Source organism: Indicator indicator, chromosome 7 (genome assembly GCF_027791375.1).
Source record: "Indicator indicator isolate 239-I01 chromosome 7, UM_Iind_1.1, whole genome shotgun sequence".
Classification (NCBI taxonomy): Eukaryota; Metazoa; Chordata; class Aves; order Piciformes; family Indicatoridae; genus Indicator; species Indicator indicator.
Window position 1 is genome coordinate 10,498,083 of NC_072016.1, and position 20,738 is coordinate 10,518,820.

Genomic DNA, 20,738 nt, shown 5'->3' on the forward strand with positions numbered 1-20,738 from the left:
TCCATTCTTTCTTTGTGACTTTAGACCAGGAGCTCTTTGTTCAACTTTCTTCTGGCATATTGTTCCTGGTTCTGAGGAGAAATCCACACCAGTTTCTGGGTGCTCAGCTGTGAAGATAACATGGCCATGGTTGCTTTAGTAACTAGGTACTCTTGAAGTCTTTTAGGTTGGGTCTGTTTCCAGCCTGAACTGCAGTTTTCCTCCGGAGATGTTCCTGACTTTAAGCGTTGAGCAAAACTGCACCTGGAGACACATTTGCAGCTCTCTGGGCATTATTATTTTTTTCAAGTCCTCTTTGGAAGATGGACTTTTGAAACTGGTCCCAGCTCCGGGGTGTGTACATGGTATAGCCCATCTCTGTGCACAGCCTCATGCCATGTGTTCTGAGAGGTCATCTGCTTAAAGGCTTCCTCACCTACACTTGGAAGACCCTCAAGACAGGTGAATGAGGAGTCAGGGAGAGGGCATAATGTTGGCATTTTGGACTGTTTTTATGCTGGTTAGAGCAGTTCTGGGACCTGTTTGGCATGGGGTGGCCTGCAGAATCCCGGGGAGTAGGGGCAGAGAGTTGGCAAAAAACCTCATCACCATCCCAGATTCATTTTGGTATATGTATGGCTCAAAGATTTTCATGATATAGTTTGAAAAACTGTTTCTCCTTGGGTAAAACTGAAGCTCTTCTCCTTTCTCTGTCGTTCTACAGACAAAAGGGTCTTGGTATCACTGTCATGATAAATAAATGAAGCAACTTATTCCCATACCATAAAACCTTGCATTCTTCAGCCTAAACCAAAACCACATAAGTAATCAGTATAGGGGATGTGCCCAGCCCCTAATGTGCTTGGAGTTCACTCTTCCAGAGCCTTGGTTTCTTCTAGACAGTGATTTAGAAGGGAAAGCTTTTATCTAATCATGAAGTACGTCTCTGCACTACTCCCCAGACACCACTAATGGATGGGAGAGCATGAAGCTTCTTTTCTAGCTGGTAAGACAGAGGCGTTGCACACACTGTTGCTAGGTAGCTCTGAGTTGGGTTTTGTGCAGGGCTTGGGATGTTTGTGTGGTGATCAGAGCGATTTTGCATTATGATGAGGTGGATGGTACGAGGAGGGAGGCATGAAGCCAGAAGCAGTGAGGAGAGGATGGGTAGGTAGCTGGTGCCAGAGAAGCAGTAGAGGCAAAGCATAAGGTTCCAGGAATTAGCTTCAGTCCCAGAGGATGAATGGGGGAAAAACGGTTAATAGGTAGGTTACTGGCAGCAGGATACTTTGTGCTCTGATTCATAATCCCTACATGGCTGATGTGCCCAGATCCTGGTTTTCAATCTTGCAGCATTTTACAGCCATGAGAGATTAATCAAAATAGCACTGAATTCAGACTGGTAATGGGAGCTAAAAGCAGTGCTGACCTTTCCCATTTATGGTTGGTTTTATGCAGCACAGTGGTGATATGATATGATAACCAGTGTATCTGCTTGGTTGGACACCATGGTGTGGACTTGGATACACAAACCTCCCCAGAACCTCAAGGATGCTCTTGTCATCCCATGGGAGATGCAGCTCCACGGGGAGGAGCTCACCACCAGGCACAGAATGGCATTCTTCTGATAAGAAAGGAAGGTCATGTTCCTGCTGAGAGTGTGGTTTCTTGTCATCCAGTTTCTGGCATCTCAGGTAACAAAGGTAGAAAACAGTGCAGGAAAGCCGATTGTAGGGCGTAACATTTGCAGAACCTTGTTGATATTCTGAGCTTGTGAATTACTGATTGAATGAGATCAACAGCCTAAAAGGGGAGTGTAATTCCTGACAATCCATGGCATTTTCCCTTGCCTACATGTGGTATCTACATCAGACAACTTGAACAGTTCCAGCAGTACTGAGCTGCCAATGACCATTTAGCTTTGAAAACAGAGATCCTTCAGGCATAGCAGGTCAGAAATACTCTCCCAATCAGTGTTAAACTGGAAGGAATGAGTAATTTCTCTTTTAGCTGAATTAAAACATCTTCTGTAACCATCTGAATTTGATACAAATAATTGAATAAATTCATTATGCCTCTTCACTTTAATGAACATAGAACATGTAAAACGATCCTGAAAATACCACACACAGACAACCCTTTGGAGATGTATGAGGTGAATTAAAGGTTAATGTCTGGATTGAGAACTGGAAAGGAGTTGCATAAGAGGAACAAGGAGAATGTTGCTGTTTTCTTCAGGAGCAACTCTGAAAAACATCCAAATTTGTATCTTAACTGGACTGTAAAATTTTGGTCAGCTCAAACGTGGCAGTGTTTCATAGAGCTCAAACGTGGCACTGTTTCATGGTGTTTGATAGCACTCCAGTGCCTTGAAGCTTACAGTCTGCATATGCTTTAAATGCATATAAAGCAATTATTTTCTTATGGTGCTTTCCAGAGCTATTACTTTAATATTTAATGTCAATCACCTTAGAAAATCATTTGATATGATTTGAGATGTTTTCAGGCAAGTGTACAGACACATATTTAAGGTCATTTTTTTTTTTTTATTTGCCCTCATAATTGAGTAAGGCTCAATAGGAAGCATTAGGAACCCTTCATGTACCAGCAAAAACATCTTCTGCCTCTGCAAAGCAAGTTTGGGGTTCAGTATTAAAATCTCTGTGTGATCAATTACCAGCCAAGTGAAATGTACTGGAGGTTTTGATAATTTTGAGTACGGGTATATAAAACTTAGGGTGTATCTGTCCATCTCTAGTCTCAGGAATCTTATGCTGACCCAGGCTGAAACATCTGTGCTGTTTTCTTTGTTTCCTTCCTGAAATGTACTGAGCAGTGAGTGAGGCCAAAACAATCTTACTCCATCTTCAGTACAGGGCATTTTTTTATTATTATTTCATACCCACAGTATGAAAAATAGCATCAACATTTGCTCATGGGGTTCTTAATAAATCCTTCTTCAGCAAATCTGATAATTCCAAGGGTGGAGTACTTAGGAAACTTTGTGATGCTTTGCAAATGCCACATAATTTAGCTCTTTAACCTTTTAGGGAGCAGACAAGAGTGAGACCTGTTATCAGGGTTGGATATTTGAAAGGGGCTATGGTGATTACCTTGAAAAGTAACTCTAGTATTTGAAAGCTTTTATCTTTGGGAAGTTATCTTCCATTTTCTGGCTTAATTAGTGCCTGCCAATGGTAATTTGGAATAATTTCATGAATCCCAGCTGTTATATTGGGCAAGACAAGTTCAAGACTTCTTTTTTTTTTTTCTTTTATATTTTAGTGTTAGAATCACAGAGGATGTTTTAAGACTGCCTGATGCTGGTAGGTACGGAGGGAAGACAAGACTCCTTTTAGTAGTTGCCAACCCAGCAAAATTTACTAGTTGCATTTACTAGATATGTTTTGGAGTTTTATGGTTTCTGAAAAAGCTCAGTTCAAAAGACAGTGATTAGAAAAATTTCCTAGAGTTCATGAACTTGCAGTAGATCTTACAGGCTGTGATTTATGTCTCTGACTAGTAAATTAAAGAACCTGATGACTTGAAAGAGCTTTCCATGTGCTGCTTTGTAGAAATAGGCAGAAAACAATTCCAAGGTTTATAAAACTAGTGTCTTATAGAGAACCACATTACTTTTTAGTATGCTGGAAAGACATTTGATGTTGCAAGGCAGTTAACTGAGGGCATGCTGCTGAGGCAGATTTGGGAATCAGCCATGTTTTAATCTCACTGTTCTAACTGAAGGAAATGTAATGAGGAAAGGAAAGACTACAATCACCACATGAAGAAGTCGGCTTGATCTTGTCTTCCCATGTGCATTGTAAGTTTTTGCCTCTCCTGGAAAAATATATTTACCATTCTTAGGGCCATATGTACAACAGATGATATTAAGAAGTCAGGAGAGGGATCTACCATTAAAAGGAGATGTAAAACTAGCTAGGGCAATAGGGTATTTAAGAGTGCAAAGTAAGTACAGATGCAATAGCCATCTGCTGTCTATGCACATTATGATCTTAATCTTTCAGGTCTTACTGCCCTTGGACACATAGCAGGAACAGCTATACAGAGAGGTCCAAGCAGCATGTTGCTAAAAAGCCAGCTGAGTATGCAGAAGTGCTGGACACCATAAGAACAGCACCAGAAAGGAATGCAAAATTATATAATACCAAGCATCTGGCATGCTTTCTTTTATACTGGAAACTCAGAGAGCTAGTAGGGCCTGGGCCATGTCTGGAAATGCCTGTAATTAATTTCTAACTTTTCAAATTTAGAGCCTTTAAAATGTCAAAAATGCCAGCGGCAGCCTGGTGATTCCTTGTGCGAGCCTCCAGTGTGTAGGCTGATGCCAGCTCTTGCAACATACACTGAGACAGACTACATGGAACACCAGGGAGCAACACTGAGACCCAGCACCTACTGCAGAGTGGTTTTGAGGCTGATACAGGGCAAAGGAGGGTGTTCAGGGAAGGCTGTGGCAGGATATCTTCATGTCCTGGGCAGTTAAAAGGAGAAGGGCAGACAGGAAGCTCTTTTGCTTTGCCTTCCTGCAGGGCTCCCTTCAGGGTCTTGTTCCTCTGGAGCTCCCCAGGGCTTGGTGTTCCCAGGCCCTACAGATTTGTCATAGGGAACTGTGCTCACAGGTGGGATGTGGATGATGAGGTTACGTGGGTCAGTAGCATTTAGCACCACTGGCAATACACTTCCTGGCTGTAGGCACTTCACAATGACTCCTGTCCCACTGGCATCTGTTCCCTGGTGTGAAGAGACCTGCTCTAGCCTATGTCCAGGGCTGTTTGGATGTCACTGGAAGGTCAGGTCAGGCCATCAAAACTTCTGGGTTGCTGCTACACCACTGACTTACTGCATGAGCTTGCTTAGTCACCACTTCTGCATCCCTCAACTCTAAACTTGTGATGAAGTGACTCACTCCAATTGAATGCGTGCTTGATTTTATTAGATAGTCATCAACACGTTTCATGTGCTCTCTACTAAAGAATTGCGTGCTTCTTTCCTTGAAGATCTGCTGGAAACAGCCTAGACAGGGGAAGCTCAGTACCCTTCATGGAAAAATAATGTGTTATACATTTTCTTTGGTCAAGTACAGGATGGGCTGTATAGGAGAACTGGGAATGATCAAGTATTTACTCAAATTGCTAGTTTCCGCTGCATTGAAGGCAGAGACACTGAAGGCACTGCAGTATTTATAACTGATTTCCTGAGCAGTGTAGCAAATTGAGATGAGAGCCCTTTTCTTGTAACTCACATTTGCAACAGAAATCACTTAGCTAACATAAATCAGGGTTAAATTGCTTTTAAAGGCTCACAAGACATTTCTGAAAGAGACAGGATGAGGAAACCATTTTGCCACAGCAGAGTATGTCCCCATGATGAGTCCTATTAAAGCCTGATCAAAGAGTCTTATTGGCTTTTCGTTAGAGCCTGGTTACGTATAGTTGAAATTCAGTGGTCTGTTCAATAGTCTGGGCACAGAAATATGCACAGGAGGTAAATTTAAGCAGGGATATAGACCATCGAAGTATGTGATTAAGGACAATTTAATGTGTTGAGTAATGCAGTGTGATTTGGATATAATTTATCCTAATCCAGTCTGATCTTTTACAGGAGAATATATTACAAGGCCACAATTAGGTGAGACCAGGGCCCCATCTGGCCTCCTGTCTCCAACAGTGGCTTACAGCCAACACAAGAAACAAAGCAAACACAGAGTGAGCTTCCCTTGTGTATCCTCTCTGCTTCTGGCATTCAGTAATTATGGGACTTTTTGGGTCAAGCATCCAGAGCATGGAGTACAATAGCCACCATTTATGCCTCCTTCGTGAATTTATCTCATTGCTTTTTGAACCCATGCCTAGTTTTGTTGATTGCAAAGTCTGACACCAGTAAGTTCCATGATTCAACTGTGTTGCATTTAGAAGCTCTTCTCTTAGATTGATTTAAACTGCTATTCTCCACCTATTCTTTCTGGTGCAAAGGTTCAGTGGCAAAAGCCTTTTTGGACAAGCTAAGCCTAGACCTGGGGTTGAGGTATTTGCCAATTTTTATCCTCTTCCTGGCATGAGAGTTTGGAGGACAACACTTTTAAGTCTCTGTTGAGGTGGTGGTATTCTGCCTTCTGTGAGCAGGCACAACTTGTCAGGCAGTGGGCCATGTGTCCTTTCAGGGAGATTGTCTGTAGGGGGGCAGTGCCACCATGAGATGAAGGAGACAGCTGGTTGTCTACCATCCATGTAGCTCCAAGCAAATTTAGTCTGAAGTAGCAGAAGGAAGATGTTCCTGGAGAAGGACAGCAAAAGGAATCTCTCTGCCTTTTTCAGCCATTTGGGCTGCAACTGAGAAACCCAGACGGACCATGTGGCTGCTAGTCAGAGGCTAGACCCAAATCTCCTATGGAAACCAGAATTTAAGGGGCCCACCCTTAAAGAAATTAAGAAGGGCTAAAAAAAAAAAAAAGGAAAAAAAAAACAACTAAAAAAGAACTAAAGATTCAAAGCCTGTGCTGCCTTCTTAAGGTCTTAATCAGATTCATATGATGTATATGCAGCTCATTAGCCTGACTGGTTTATAAGATCCGTTTGGATTTATGATGCTGATATTCAGTACTTAATTTGTAACTATGATTGGATGCATCTTTTCAACATATATTGTATCTGCGTGTAGATGTGTGTAATAAAATCCCAAAGTGAAGGACACAACTGGGAAAGCTGCACATGAGAATGATTAGTTTTTATTACCTTGTTTTTATCACTCAGCATTTATGCAATACAGGCTATAATAAAGTGACACATGCTTGGTCATTGTAAGACAGAGATAAATTTGGCTTCCTCACAAGGGACAGGCAAGGTCAGTTTAGAGAAGGTGAAGAACACCTCCACCCAGAACTCTTGCTAAGGTAAATACATTGTTCTGTCTGACGGAGAGCTTTGCCATCTGAAGAAATAAATAAGGTAAAACAAAAACAGATGAGGATGTCTCTCTTAGGCAAGATCTTGTTTTTATACTTCTTTCCAGGAAAAAGCTTGCTATAAACATTTCTGTTGTCTTTTTCAAGGCTGCTGAAGCCTTGCAGTGGATGGTCACATGGTGTTAGCTCATTGCCCCAGTGTCCTGCGGCTTGCATGTTGTGCTAGCCATCTCTCCCTGGTGCTGGAGAGGCCAGGCTTTGCTGTCAGACCACCCTGCCCTATATCTCAGAGCCTCGTGAAATGCTGAATGTGTGATTCCAAAGCCCTGTCTTCCTCCAGGAGGATAATTTCATTGTAAAAAAGTATAATTGTGGAAAAGTCAAGGGGCTCATTCTGCATTTCTTCATCCTGAGCCAAATACCGAAGTTGCATTCTAGAGCCAAGCAATCAACTTCACTGCTGAGGAATCTTGAGACAAAAATCTGTGACATTTCCCAATCATTTAGGAAAGAAGCAGGGTACCTTGAACTCTTCTCTTGTCCTTCCACCCTTTCTACACAAACAAAGACATTATGACAGCTGCCCCAAAACACTCTGCATCAGCATCGGGCTGAGCTGGTCCGTAGGGATGTCATTTATCTTGGAGCTGTCTGCATCCTCTACACCTTGGACTTGGTGGCAGAGCTCAAGTTTTGCTGTGCAGGGCTAAACTCCAGGATTTTCTGAGTGCTGAGCAAAGTACACTGGTTTCCCTTGTCCTGCACCTCCCCTTCATGATAAAAATCCATGGATTCAGGTGCAGGGAGCATTGCTGGAGAGGAGGCAACATCATCTCTTTCCATTCTTCTCTTTTCTGTGCAAAGTTACTAGTATAGGGTAGGTGCCTTCTGCATTTAGAGATGAGTTTCCATGTTGTGCTTGGAGTTTTTCTGGGAGAACTTGGTCTGTCACTGTTGAGTTCAAGAGAGCTGTCAGAAGTCAGCAGTAAAGCAGGACATCCAGCTAGGTCCTGGTGAGCCAAACTGGGCCACTGACTCAGAGGAAATCACTGCAGCCTAACCAGAAGTACTTCAAGCTGTGCTGCCTGTTTTATGCCAGCATTACAGCCATGCTATGAAGACAACAGAAAGGTAGGACAAAGGCAAAACTCTCTCTGTTCTCTTAAGAAGCTGATTGCACAACAATGCTTTACCCTTCTTAGCAGCAAGTAGAGACTGCTTCCAGCCAGCAAGAAAGGTTTGGGTTTGAAGTCATATCACCAGATTTTCTTCTTGCTCCTCAAGTCCCTTTTGCTTGCGGCAAGGAATTCTGGAGTCTCGGGACTCCCACAATGGAGCTCTTTTTGACAGGGCTCGAAAGCTCGACCTCTGCTCAGAAAGGACAGATTCATGTTCGAGAGGGTTCCACAATGCAACGATTTATATCAGGAAATGAGCAGAATATTTTCTGGAAAAAAAAAAGGGGGGAGGGGGAGGATGGGGGGAAGGCTTCGTCTGTTTATTTGGCTCGAAGAAGAGATCAGCTATGCTTTTATGATTTCAGAGGATGTATAGCTATATGTATCCATGGGTTTGAGTTTGTGTTCCTGATCCATAACATATAATTTGCTTAATTATGTGTCACATGGGTCTCAGAGCTCAGTGGGAATCAAGATATCTTCATGCACATAGTTAAACTTTTGCACTTTGAGAATTTTAACCCTGTGCTCTCTATATAACCCCTGTGTGTTTATATAGTCTGAAGGCATTCAGGGGATCCTCTAGCCATAGGATTTGGTGACAGGCAGGTACCTAGTGACAGTTCTCAATAACTCTTGATTTTGAGCCTTGTCTCAAATAGGAAATGTAAGTCTTGCTGTTGAGGAAAATCAGTTAGGAGAGTTTCAAGATGCAAATATATTCTCAAGGGTCATGTTTCTGTGCATGTAAAGAGCAGTAGTAAAGTATTTTTGTACTGGTTTGCTTTAAAAACAGTCACAGAATCTGATAGCAGCACTTAGGAAAATACTTCATGAAAAAGTGGTCTTCATTTACTGACTGCAAACTATATGAGTGTTAAGAAGGAGAGAGTGGACTTTCTTGTTAAAACAGTTCTGTGCTTTTAATGTGCCTGGCAAATCATTGGTGATTAAATGATAATCCAAGTAGTTTGTTTGAACTGTCATGCGACTCCACCGCAGCCTGCCCACACCACTAGAGACCTACAGGAATTCAGGAGCATGGGAACATAAACGCCTACAATGTATTTGCACATGAATTAGCAAAAGCCAACAAATACAGGACAATTTAAATGTATGTATTAAAATACTCTAGAGCATACACACTAACCTCCATTACTCAAGAGCTGGTCCCTGTCTCATCTCCTTTGGACAGCAAACACTGAGGAACAGTGGCAAAGATGATTTACTTTGCCTTTAGCTTCTGTGTTGTCTGATGAGTTGTGTGTTGTGCAGCTTCCCCAGTTGTTCTCCTCTGTGGTTCTGAAAGTTCCTCATGCTTTACAGGCAATGTTTGCTCCATGGGTGAAACTCAAGGTTGTCTAAAATCTCTGCTACATGAGTTGAAGCCAAGCCATGCTTTATTGGCAGACAGAGACCCTGGGCTGAAAGATGATGTATCCGAGGAGGGAGGAATGCCACAGAGTGAATTTGGGTGGAAGCTGAGGCATAGGAAGTTCCATGAAAACATGAGGAAAATGTTTTTCACTGTGAGGGTGACGGAACACTGGAACAGGGTGCCCAGGGTGGGTTGTGGAGTCTCTCTCTGGAGATATTCAAAACCTGCCTGGATGCATTCCTGTGTGATCTGGTATAGGTGATCCTGCTCTGGCAGGGGAGTTGGACTGGATGATCTTTTGAGGTCCATTCCAGCCCCTAACGTTCTGTGATTCTGTGAATTTGCTGGTCTGCTGTCCTGTGGCAAAGGAGAAAAGCTTTTAGAGAGGCCTTTGCATTGTGGGTACCACAGGGAGGAAGTCCCCTGACTGAATACATCACCTCTGATCAGGATCTGGGCTGGAGCCAAGTTGCAGCCTTGCAACCCCACTCCTGATGCAGTATTGCTCTGCAAACGCTCCTGGTTCCTAACAGGCTTCTACTTACTTGATGGATCTCCATGGAAGATGCAGGAGAAACCATCTGGGCCAGATGCAAATCGAACTGAATTAGAAGTACAGCTAAAGAGACAGTCTACTGCAGATGCACCTAGTCACCTCCTTCCTGTTTTCTCCTCCACTTGGAACATTTCTTAGGCTTTTTTTGAACAAATGTCAGGATACCCTTCATTGGTTACTAACCTTTCATATTGTGCTACTGCTTGTTTGTGTGTCTTTAGACAGATGAAAACACATGCATGCACACACTGGTGTTTATTAAATACTCTCACTGAATACAGCAGCAAAGTCAATGCCTAAAGAAAGAATGTGTCATAAAACTTTTCTGTAACACTGTTAATATAACCTTAACAATTAATTTAGATTGTAAGTGATGCATAAATTCCATGGCATAAAGTATTTTTATCATTCACAAATTTCCAGACTGAGTGTGGATAGCTTAATGTGATAACAAGGCAATCAGCTCTATAGCAATGCTCATGATCTTCCCTTCACATTCACTGCTAGATTTCAAATGAGTAATATTATCCTGGTGTAATGCTGATGAGAAAAGAGATTTAACCTCCCTCTCCTTCGTCATTCAAGAAGAGTGTGTCCAGCTTGTGTGGTGTGCTTGGCACCAGGGATATTTTAATATCATTAGCAGCAGGAAATAATTCCCTTACCAGTAATGAGGTTCAGTGTCAGCTAAAGTGCCCCACAGGAAGACTTTAGACAAAATTGCTATATTTTAGTATGAAAAAAAGGCTCAAAAATATACTATTCTTGTGAAAGGCATTTGTTCAGTATGGAGTCATCCTGGCTAATGAAGCAGGGAGCTGTCAGAGCTACTTTTAGTCCCACCCTGTGGTTTCACTCATATTCTTGTAGCTATGGCTGGAAGGGAAATTAGGATGGCACTGTCTGTTCTCATACAAAAATGGGATAAGAATGGAAATATGTGTGTGTATGAAAACAAAAAGATAAAAAGAGCAAGAGCTAAAGAAAAAGTAAGCTTACCTGTGTGGCTGCAGATACACTGCAGGTATATCCCTTGTACCTTTCCTTGGAAGGGTTTTTCTTCTGCAAGACCAGGTTTCTTGTCTGATGTAGGAGCTAGCAGTGTTTTCAGTTGCAGTCTGTATTGCAGGAGAAGATCAGAGTTTGTACTTGAAATTTGTTTTAGTTATTTAGTTATTGTTCTGTAGACATACTCCAATGCTTCAGCCTCACTAACGCTCCTCTGGAAATAGTAAGGCTGAGAGGTATTCACCTTGTAGACTGTAACTTGGCAGAGGAAAAAAGAGCATCAAAGAATCATATGCAGAATAATAGGGCATAAAAAATAAACACAGAGTCAGGGAGGACTACTTCCTGCTGCAATTGCAAAGCACCAGCACAGGCTTTCTTCATTAGCAGGAAAGAGAGGAGTATGTATACAAAGAACACTTCACAGAGCTGGAGAGATTATTTGCTATACCTTCTTTGATTTCTATTTTAGCAGTGATTTATTTTTCCCATCCCTGTGAACAAATTTTGGGTTTTGGAGTTTTACTGAGGAAATGAGCATTTTATTTCAAGCTCCATATTTATTTGGTATGTCCTAATTTTATGAGTGAAATGTAGGTGTTCAAAAAAGTGACAAAACAGGGAGACATGGGGTACACGAACTTCAGGAACTCCGAAATCAGAACCTGATAAAGAAAGAATAAAAGAAAAGATTAATATTTACCCAGTAGGTTGCTTGTTGTTTTGGTGGGTTTTGGGTGAGCCTCAAGAATTAAGGAGTGGTCGTGATTAAAGTAAGTATTTTGTGATTAAATATGTAATTGGTTCTTGATGATCTTGTGCTTAAGATGAGAAACTAGGACCAGAAGTTGTAGGTTTGGTTGCCTTCAAGAGTTTGAATACACACAGGAAGCTCTGATGATGCTAGTTACCCTCCTGATCTCAAAGGGACATCATTGAGAGCTTGGTGCTTCATTGTCTTGTGCCTGACCCTAAATTGCTGAGCTCTGCACTGTGCAGTGGCAGTAAGGGGCTTTTTCCCTCTTCAAACTAACTTGAAAGTTTGTTTTCACCATGCAAGAAAGCAGTGATTGTGTTTGCTGGATCAGAGCTCCTGGCCTACATGAATGCTTACTGACTCTGTTGGCATCACGTTTGCTATTGCCCAGAAATGTGGCTTATATCGTAAGGAGAACAGTGCTCTGTGCTTGGACTAGTGGTGTGATGTGGAACATACCTGCCCACTGCAGGGCTTGTCTGAGGAAACTTAAGGGCAGGTACCCTTCCATAAAAGGTGTGCTTTTGCTGTGGAAGAAATGCCAACCAGATAAGGAACTGAACAGAAGAAAAAAAAGAAAAAAAAGACTTGAAAAAGGTCTTTATGGAGTAGTATCTCTTGTCATAGAAGGAGAAAAGGGAGGAGTGGGAGGTGCTGCTGGCCATGTCATTATCTGCTTGAAGAAAGAAAAAAAACAGTTTGAAAATTATGCTTCTTATTAATATCCACCTTCTAAAAATTGTGTGGATGAGTCATGGTTTAGAATTAAGCGAACAAACCTCATTTGAAACCTTATTGCAGTCACTCACACAAGCTAGAGACTGGGCTGGAAGTTGTGGGAGAGCTCCCAGAATGAAGGTTTGAATTCTGAGCTGTTCTTGGCATTTGCCACAGCTGCAAAGCAGGAGCACGTCTTCTACTGTAACTTTCCAAACTCAGGTACCAACTTTGGCCTGATATGGTGGACAAAGACATTCAGCAACATTTTTATCTCTTTTTGGATGCTCATGAGCACAGCAATCCATCCATACCCCACTTCTAATTGTGTCAATTGGTGATTATTTTTTTTTTCTAATGGCTAAACAGAGCTGAAATTTCTTTTGCAACTTCAATCAGGCTGAAGGCTCTTTCACCTCTACCTAATGGCACTTATCTTCACCCTTTTATGCCTGCTCTGTTCACCTGTGACCTCTCCTAAGATGCTTATAAGGTGTCACCAGCATGGTTGGCTGGCTTGAGATTGCCGTGGAAATGTGTGCTAAGGGTCTTCTAGCAAAGGCTGGGAAGTTGGTTTTCTGTTGTAGGGACTGTGCATAGTTCCACCGTCCTCCCATGGTCCTCATGGCTGTTAACATTTGCAAGAGCTGCGTACAGCCTGTTTGCATGAGACAGAGGGAAGGGAAGAAGTGGGGATACAACATGCTGCAAAGGGAAATCTTAGCTGAACCCAGCTCCAAGCTGTAGTACTGAGAATGTCCAGGAGCTTTATTGCAGAAAGCCAGGACAGGTGGAAAAGTTTGAAGTGATCATCAAGCATGTGCACAATGGAGATACTAGGCTAGAGCAAATGACACGTGTGAATCTCAGCAGGGTTACACTCTCTGGCCATTTGGCACTGTCAGAAGAGAGGCAGCTCAGGGCAGAACCCAACATAGATTTCCATGTGCCAAGAGAGTTGTGTTGACAGCAACCACAAAGCTCCAGGCTGGCATAGGAGCAGAGCTGGTTCAGAGGACTTCGTTTTGGGGATTGTGCCTCCCCTTCTGAGGGATCTCTGTGTTGGGCACCATATAGCAGGCATTGTATTTTAGGAACAAGTTCTTTACCATGAGGGTTGTGGAACACAGGTTGCCCAGGGAGGTAGTTGAGGCCCCATCCCTGGTGATATTCAAGGTGAGGCTCAACAGGGCTCTGAGCAACCTGATCTAGTTGAAGATGCCTCTCCTTACTGCAGAGGGGGTTGGACAAGATGACCTTTGTAGGTCCCTTGTAACCCAAACCATTCTGTAATTCTATGATTCTATGATTCTATAGTAGCCTATCATGAGCAGGAACATCTTTTTATCAGATGCAACTGCAGACATGGCTGAGGAACAGCCATTTAGCTGAAGCAGAAATGACACTGGAAAATTCAAAGAGGGTGCAGAAAAATCCCAAATAGTTATTACTTGCTGCAAGCAAATCCTACACATGTAGGGCATGGAATGCACAGAAAGTGCTGGCAGAAACACAAGGTATGGGTACAAATACCTCTGCCCTCAAGATGTGTCATTTCTTTAGGTGATCCTCCAAACTCTCTGAAATTAAATTAATAGTGTAGGATAATCCTCTGATTCCTGTGGCATACCATGTTGTGCTGCAAGGGATAAGACCCCACTCTTGCCAGCCTGGTCCCCCAAAATGTAGAGGCTGCTGACTGCCCCTCTAGTGGGGTTCCTGCAAACGTAGCCTGCCTCCACAGTGGGTTCATCAGGTGATTTTCCCAACATTAACACAGCTGAGTGCAGCGTGTGACTGTGCCATGAGCCCACACAGTGATGCTGTCTCTACTCCATCTGTCATTGCCTGGTCTCCTGTCTGTGCAGACCATTTCAGAGCTGGGTTTGGGAGGCTCTGGAGAGCACCAGGAGGAAACACAGCCATAGTGAAATACTTCTGTCCTCCATTTTCCTTATCCCAAATTAGTTCTTGCAGCTCCCTTCTGTGATTTCTTCCCACTGCTGTAGCAGCTGTCAGAGCTTTCAGCTGTGCTGCCACCAGCAGAAGTGCCAGCACCCTTTACATTGCCACAAAAAAGTAAGGGTGTGTTCCCCATTCTGGAAGAAAGGATGAAGTTTGGGAGTTTATTGTTGTTGGTTTTTTTCCCTTGTGGAAAACAAGTGCTCGTCAGAGATAACTAGGAAAGGTCTGGAGGTTAATCACAAGTTAATTAACCTCTGAAAGAAGAGGACTGCAAGCAATACCAGATAAGCCTGTAGCAGCTGCACCCCTGCAGCAAACAGTTAATACTCCCTTCCCTCTCCAGGGGAGCGTCGGGGGTTAATTCAGTAGCTGCATTTAATAGCTCAATTTAAAGGGGAAAAAATGACACCCTTCTCCCCTGCCTTGCTGGTTGTGGATGGTTTGCTCTGTCTCGTTGATCACATGCTCCCGGAGCCCCTGGTGCTGCAGAAACCCCAGCTGCTGCTGCTGATGAGCCGGTGGTGCTCAGGATCCGTCCCGGCCCCTGCCTGTCAATGCCTTGCAGTCCTCACCTCCTCTTTAAAGGAGGGAGTGTGCAGGATGAGCCCTTGAGCATATGGGTGGAAATTTGGAAGTCACCCATTCTCTCACCACCGTTTCCAGCTCTAACCATGTCTATTTGTTGTTGTCTTTTTTTCAGGGACTATGGCTCTTCAAAGAGAAAATCAGGTAAGATAACAGGCTTTCTATGTACTGCATGATTATAGAGATCCTTCTCCCCCCCCACCCTTTTAAATCTTCCTTTTATCATGTGTTGCATGAACTCGTGTATGCATGAAATTCTGTAGCAGTTCAACTTTTCATTGCTGAAGCTTGCTAGAGACATGGGCATCGTTTTTTTTTCCTCCTAAAGAGGAGAAGAAATTCACCTTGCATTGTATGCAGTTAAAATGACTGCTCCCTTCTGACTGTATTTATGAAGCTCCCTCTCTATTCTGAGGGGGTAATTGTACTAAATATCTCTCTCACTTTCTCTTTCATTGGCTTTTGTTTTTTTCACTTAAGTCAATCTTTACCTGAGCAAGCAGTCAAAATGCAGCTCAAGAGTTGGGGTCCTTTTCTGTAAGGAATGGAATGCTTTTCTGTTATGAATCTTTCTCATACAATCTTTCTTTTTTTTCTCCCCCCCCACCCCCTTTCCCCCCTCCCACTTTTTTCCAAAAGGCTCTGATGAGGCTTCTGATGTAAAACGTTCTCAATGCCTGGAGCTCTCTGGCTCTAGCTTAGCATTTTGTTTTTAAGATCCTGGATTCAAATGTCCTGTAAAACCCTGATTTGAAACTATATAAATCCAATTTTTCCCCTCCCTTGTAGCTCTTAGCGATTTTTACAGATGTGTTTTCAGCAGGGACATGTAATTATGGGCCTCTAGGTTTGGCTGCTCTGAGCTGGATGTGTCAGGGCTTTCTCTTTTTTACTTCTTTTTTTTTTTTTATTTCTTTTTTTCTTCAAGCAAGCATTGAGCACCTGCAACTCTCATTGACTTTGTTTGGAGTCTTGGGTGCTCCAAATTGCATTCAGGGCATCCAGAGAGGCCTTTCAAACCAATAGCAGAAACTCCTGGAAGACTGTGGCCTGTGTTCAGGGGAAAGGAGGATTTTTTTATTATTATTATTCTTGCTTATTTTACGATGGTGAAGAAATGCTGCAATGGCTTAGTCTTTGGGAAGGAAGGGAAGATGAATGTGACATGCTGGAGTCCTATGAATAACTGCCTGGATTGATTTGCTGGTTAATTATGAGAGCTTTTAAGCTGCAGTCCTGCAATAAGCTAAATGATGCACTAAGGGAAAAGTGCTGCTTGACCCTGGCATCCTGTGCATCAGATGGCTTTTGGAAACCTTTCCCTGAACTTCTCTGAGGGGGGTTGCGGTAATGAAGAGGCAAGTGTGGTACAAGGTGCTGTCCTGACACAAACTAGGGCACACTTCATCTTCCTAATCTCCTACAAAGCTTCTGTCTGGATCGCACTTGGAGGACCTCCTAAATGTGACATTAAGTGAAGTGTTTCTTCACAATGGCCTGTGAATTACATTGGCAGCAGCACTTCATCTAGAGTGGCCGACTGTAAGGGTCCAAGTGACTCAGTAGAAGGCAAAAGCTGAGTGTGGGAGTTCCTGGCTCAGTGCCACATCCTGAGTACCTGAGGGCTTTTGAGCTGTGTAAAGACCTTTGCAAAAACATTACAGAAGTCTCTGGGGCAGCCTGATTTAGCACTGACCTAGAACAGCATTAGAAAAATCAAGAGAGCTTTGGGCTCAATGCACCAGTTGATATGTGCAGGAGTTGCAATACTTCTGCAAGAGATGTGAGTATTTGCTTTGGGTGTGTGAGGAAACTGCTGCTTCTCTGTCCCTGTGGCTTTGGAGCTGCCATGCCATTGGAGGAAGAGGGATTGAGTTGAGTCAGTGTAGCTGTGATGCCACTTGCAGACGCTGCCCTGCTGGACTCTTTGTTGGCCTGGTGCCCTGAGCATCCCAAGTGATTTGCTCATTCATCCCTGAATGCTCAGGTTTGGCTCTCTTCTTTGGCTGTTCCACCTCCACATGTGGCTGGGTCTCCTGTTGGTCTTATTTCCTCTTCTTTGCTTCTTGTTGCTTGGCTCCTAGCACAGCTAGGGCTTGGAAACAGTGGAGTTCAGGGCGGCTCTTTCTCTGCTTACTGTGTACAAAGAGGAATGTGAAGCAGCTCTGACCAAAGTGAGTTGCATAAAGGGACTCTGTTCTCTGCCATCTTCCTGCCTGATTTTTAGAGTGGTAGAGGAATGCTTCCTACTGTTTAGAGCTGGATGTTGTGGGGTGCACACAACAAACAAAGGGATATGCCAGGGGATGTGGTAGTTACAGCCTCTAACAATGACACTTGAACAAGCGATGGTGTAAACAAGCACGGATTCTGATGGTGTGCTGTGAGTTTAAGATGACAAATAGCTTTGAAAGTTCATTTTTTTTCTGTAGGTGCAGATTACTGCCTTTAAATGAGAGACAAATACAGACTTCTAAATGCAAGCACCTCCCAACAAATCAGACTGTGAACACATCTTCTGTCTTGACCAAAGATGTGCTGGGAGGAGGCTTCTGGGTGTGAGCACGGCTGTCCCACGCTGTCCAGCAGGAATCCCACAGCTGCTGCAGCTCAGGCATGTGCAGGCACGACATGAGCATGGCTGATCACAGAAACATTTGGAGAATGCCTCTGACAGCCAACATCACCTCTACCCTGACCTCTGCCTTACTAGAGTGCAAGTCTAGCTAGTCCTGCTCTCACCCCTTAGAGTGGGGAGAAACTGGATAAGTTCAGAGTTTAATAGGTGTTATGGAAATGTTTAGCACTGCAGCTGATGCTGGTTGTAAACATTTGAGACCTTCTGAACCAAATGCAATACTGTGGCATGTCCTTAGCTAAACAGAAGGGAGGATTGCATCAACCTGGGACATCTCTGCATGCCAGCCCTGAGCTGGTGTTCCTCTTGTGCGAAGTGCTATATAAACACACAGCCCTTTACTTGGATATGATGTAGTTATAAACACTTCAACCTCCAGCTCAGAGACCTGGAGATTCACTGAAGCAACTGATGCTCTGAGTAGGCATGGTGTTTGCCGTGCCCTGAGCTGCTACCTTTGCTGTTACCTTGGATTTTGGGGGGTTTGTTTGACATGCTGCAGAGCTGCTTCGGAAAGCTGCCTTCGTATTTCCAAGCAATTGAGCTGTGCTCTATGACCATCTGTCAGTGCTGAAAAGACCTCAGCACAACTGTAAGGAATGGTTACTGTGGGCGTATTCTGTACACTTGCAACAAATGGTCTCATCTAGGTCTCTCTAAAGACCCTCTGTAGCAAAAAAGGAAGGAATTTACTTTTCAGGCTACAATTTGTCAGTTGTGTTAACCAAGTGAACAGTAACTCCTTTGTCCCTCCAAACAGGCGTTACTTCTACGCAAGCATCCATTGTGTGCTTTTCTCCCCTCAGATCATAATAAGGGCCTAAGTGCTGCAAGTCAGCTAATGGGTATTTGCATGGTACATTACAAACCACAAATAAGGTTAATCCACTCTGCAAACCCTACCAGCTACCATCTGTGCATGGTGAACTAATTAACCCTTGAGACATCTGCTAATCCTGATGTGGCTTGTAAAACCAGTTGGAGTATATTTCACCCCAGAGATGTCCCCCACAATTCAACCCCATCCCCCCATCCTTGCTGGTTAGATAAAATTTCATACTCCTGGAGTAAGATGGTCTTGCCCTCTTCCTATGCTGAGAATATTTCTTGGCTGGTTTCATGCCAAAATTATTGTCACTTCCCCAGTCATGAAGATGAGACAAGCATCTGGAGCATGGTTGTTTGGTGGCAGTAGGGAGCTGGTGTGGGCTCTGCAGCCTTTTCACACAGAGTCACTGCTCCTCAATTAATGAGAGGATTCTCCTTCCTGTGGTGGAGTCAAACCCTGCTAAGACACAAAACTCTGCCACCTCCCTGGTAGGTATCTAAGCCCTCGTGCTTACTGCTTTCAGTGTGCACTGGCAGGAACAGTGCTAGCCACCCCCTTCTGAAACCATAAAAAAAAAACATCACTGGTTGCTCACTCCCACTGCTCTTGACTGCCCTGCTTGCTGCTGGGAGCACAGCTAGCTTCAAGCTGCTGCTCAGCAGCTTTCTCTGGCACCTTATCACTATGCAGTAGAATGCTCCTCTAAGTGAGGAGGAATAGACCTTAAAAAAAAAAAAAAAGGTTTTTCATCAGTATTGCAATGTCTTTTTTTTTTTTTTTTTTTTTTTTTAAGTTGATGAGCTACTGCCTGCACCAAGCTGGCTGTACTTTTATAGAGTCTGCCAGCTGAAGTCTATTTAAATAGCCCCTGTAATTGAGCACTTAGAGTATTAACTTAACACTTTGGTCCAAGCCAGTGTTGAGGATGCTGATGAGGCTTGGCTTCTTCAGCAGACAGAACTGATCTTCAGCTTGCTTCTCATGTCCAGTTATTGGAGCAGCAGATTATGGCAGCACCCAGGCAACACTCAACTTCGTTTCCCTCCTATAATCTAAAACTAGGTAGGATGTATCTGTTGGCAAGTAAATGAAAAGTTCAGCCCTTTGGAAGCTACTTCTCAAACTTTTTACAGAAACATCTGTAACATTCTTTTCCCTCAATGGGGAAATTAAGTAGGGAGAGTTTCAACAATGACAGAAGTGAGGCTCGGAGTGAGAAATGAGCATATCACTGCAACACCACCAAGGGTCCTCGTGGCTGATCACTTTGTGGGATTTCTGCCTTGGGCTTATGGGTGGAGCTGACAGCAGCAGTGGGATTTTTGCCTAATCCTTCATTATGAGGAAAGCCCTTTTGCACACTGAGGATGCATGCTGTCAGCTTCAGGGAGCTGCCTTAGTTGCTGCTCCTTTGAGTTATCAGTTATATTTTTCTGCTTCCGTTGTAATTGCTGAAGGGCAATGGCTTAACTTTTGGCTTTGCCTATCTTTACAGCTGAGCTATGCTCATCACTTCAGAGCTTAACCTTTCTAGTTCTGTTGTGTTGCATGTGTCTAGCCTGCACTTATAGTTCCGTGGCAAGTCTCACATTATTTTTATAAATGAGCTTTATTTTCTTAACTTCAATTTGAACTGCCTCCTTTGAGGCAATATGGAGAAAATGAATGGTGTGTGCTGGCCCTACTCTACTTAATCATTCAACAGGGTCACAAATGTGTGAGCCATTAGCTGGACCAGCAAGGCTGCATGGCTGGAGCTGTCTCTACCTGTTGCAGGACTGAGGTGCTGACCCAGGGACAAAGTTCTGTTGATGCAACTGAATGTGGATCTGTCTGCCAGCATCATAATTCTGCAGCAGGCATTTAGCTGCACATGGTAGCTACCTAAGGAGAGGAAGGAACATAGTGCCTCCTACTCTGGCAGATATTTTGTGATGTTTGTGGGAGGTGATGGCAGTGGAGGGAGAAGAAAGAACTTCTCCAAGGGAGGCACAGTGCTGCCTTTCATTTGTTGGTGGGATGTCATCTGGAGTGGTGGATGCCTTTTTAATCTTAGAAGAGCTGTGAATGCAATTGCAAATGTGCTGTGGACATGCCTTACGCTTACTCAGCTGACTGCTAAACCCATCTCAATTTTTTTCCCCCCTCAGCAAGAGGAAGTCTGAACCTTTCGGATGAGTTCTCAGAGGGGTCAAACTAAGATTGTCTTACCAAAGATTTTGA

General features: G+C 43.5%; 1 protein-coding gene across 1 annotated transcript in view; it reads left to right on the forward strand.

Moving 5' to 3' along the window:
* SH3PXD2A (SH3 and PX domains 2A) overlaps positions 1–20,738 on the forward strand; it is a 252,459-nt gene that overhangs the window by 149,874 nt on the left and 81,847 nt on the right. The window contains exon 6 of the mRNA XM_054382243.1: positions 15,164–15,192. Coding sequence (XP_054238218.1) covers positions 15,164–15,192 — 29 coding nt within the window. The remainder of the gene's footprint in view (positions 1–15,163; positions 15,193–20,738) is intronic.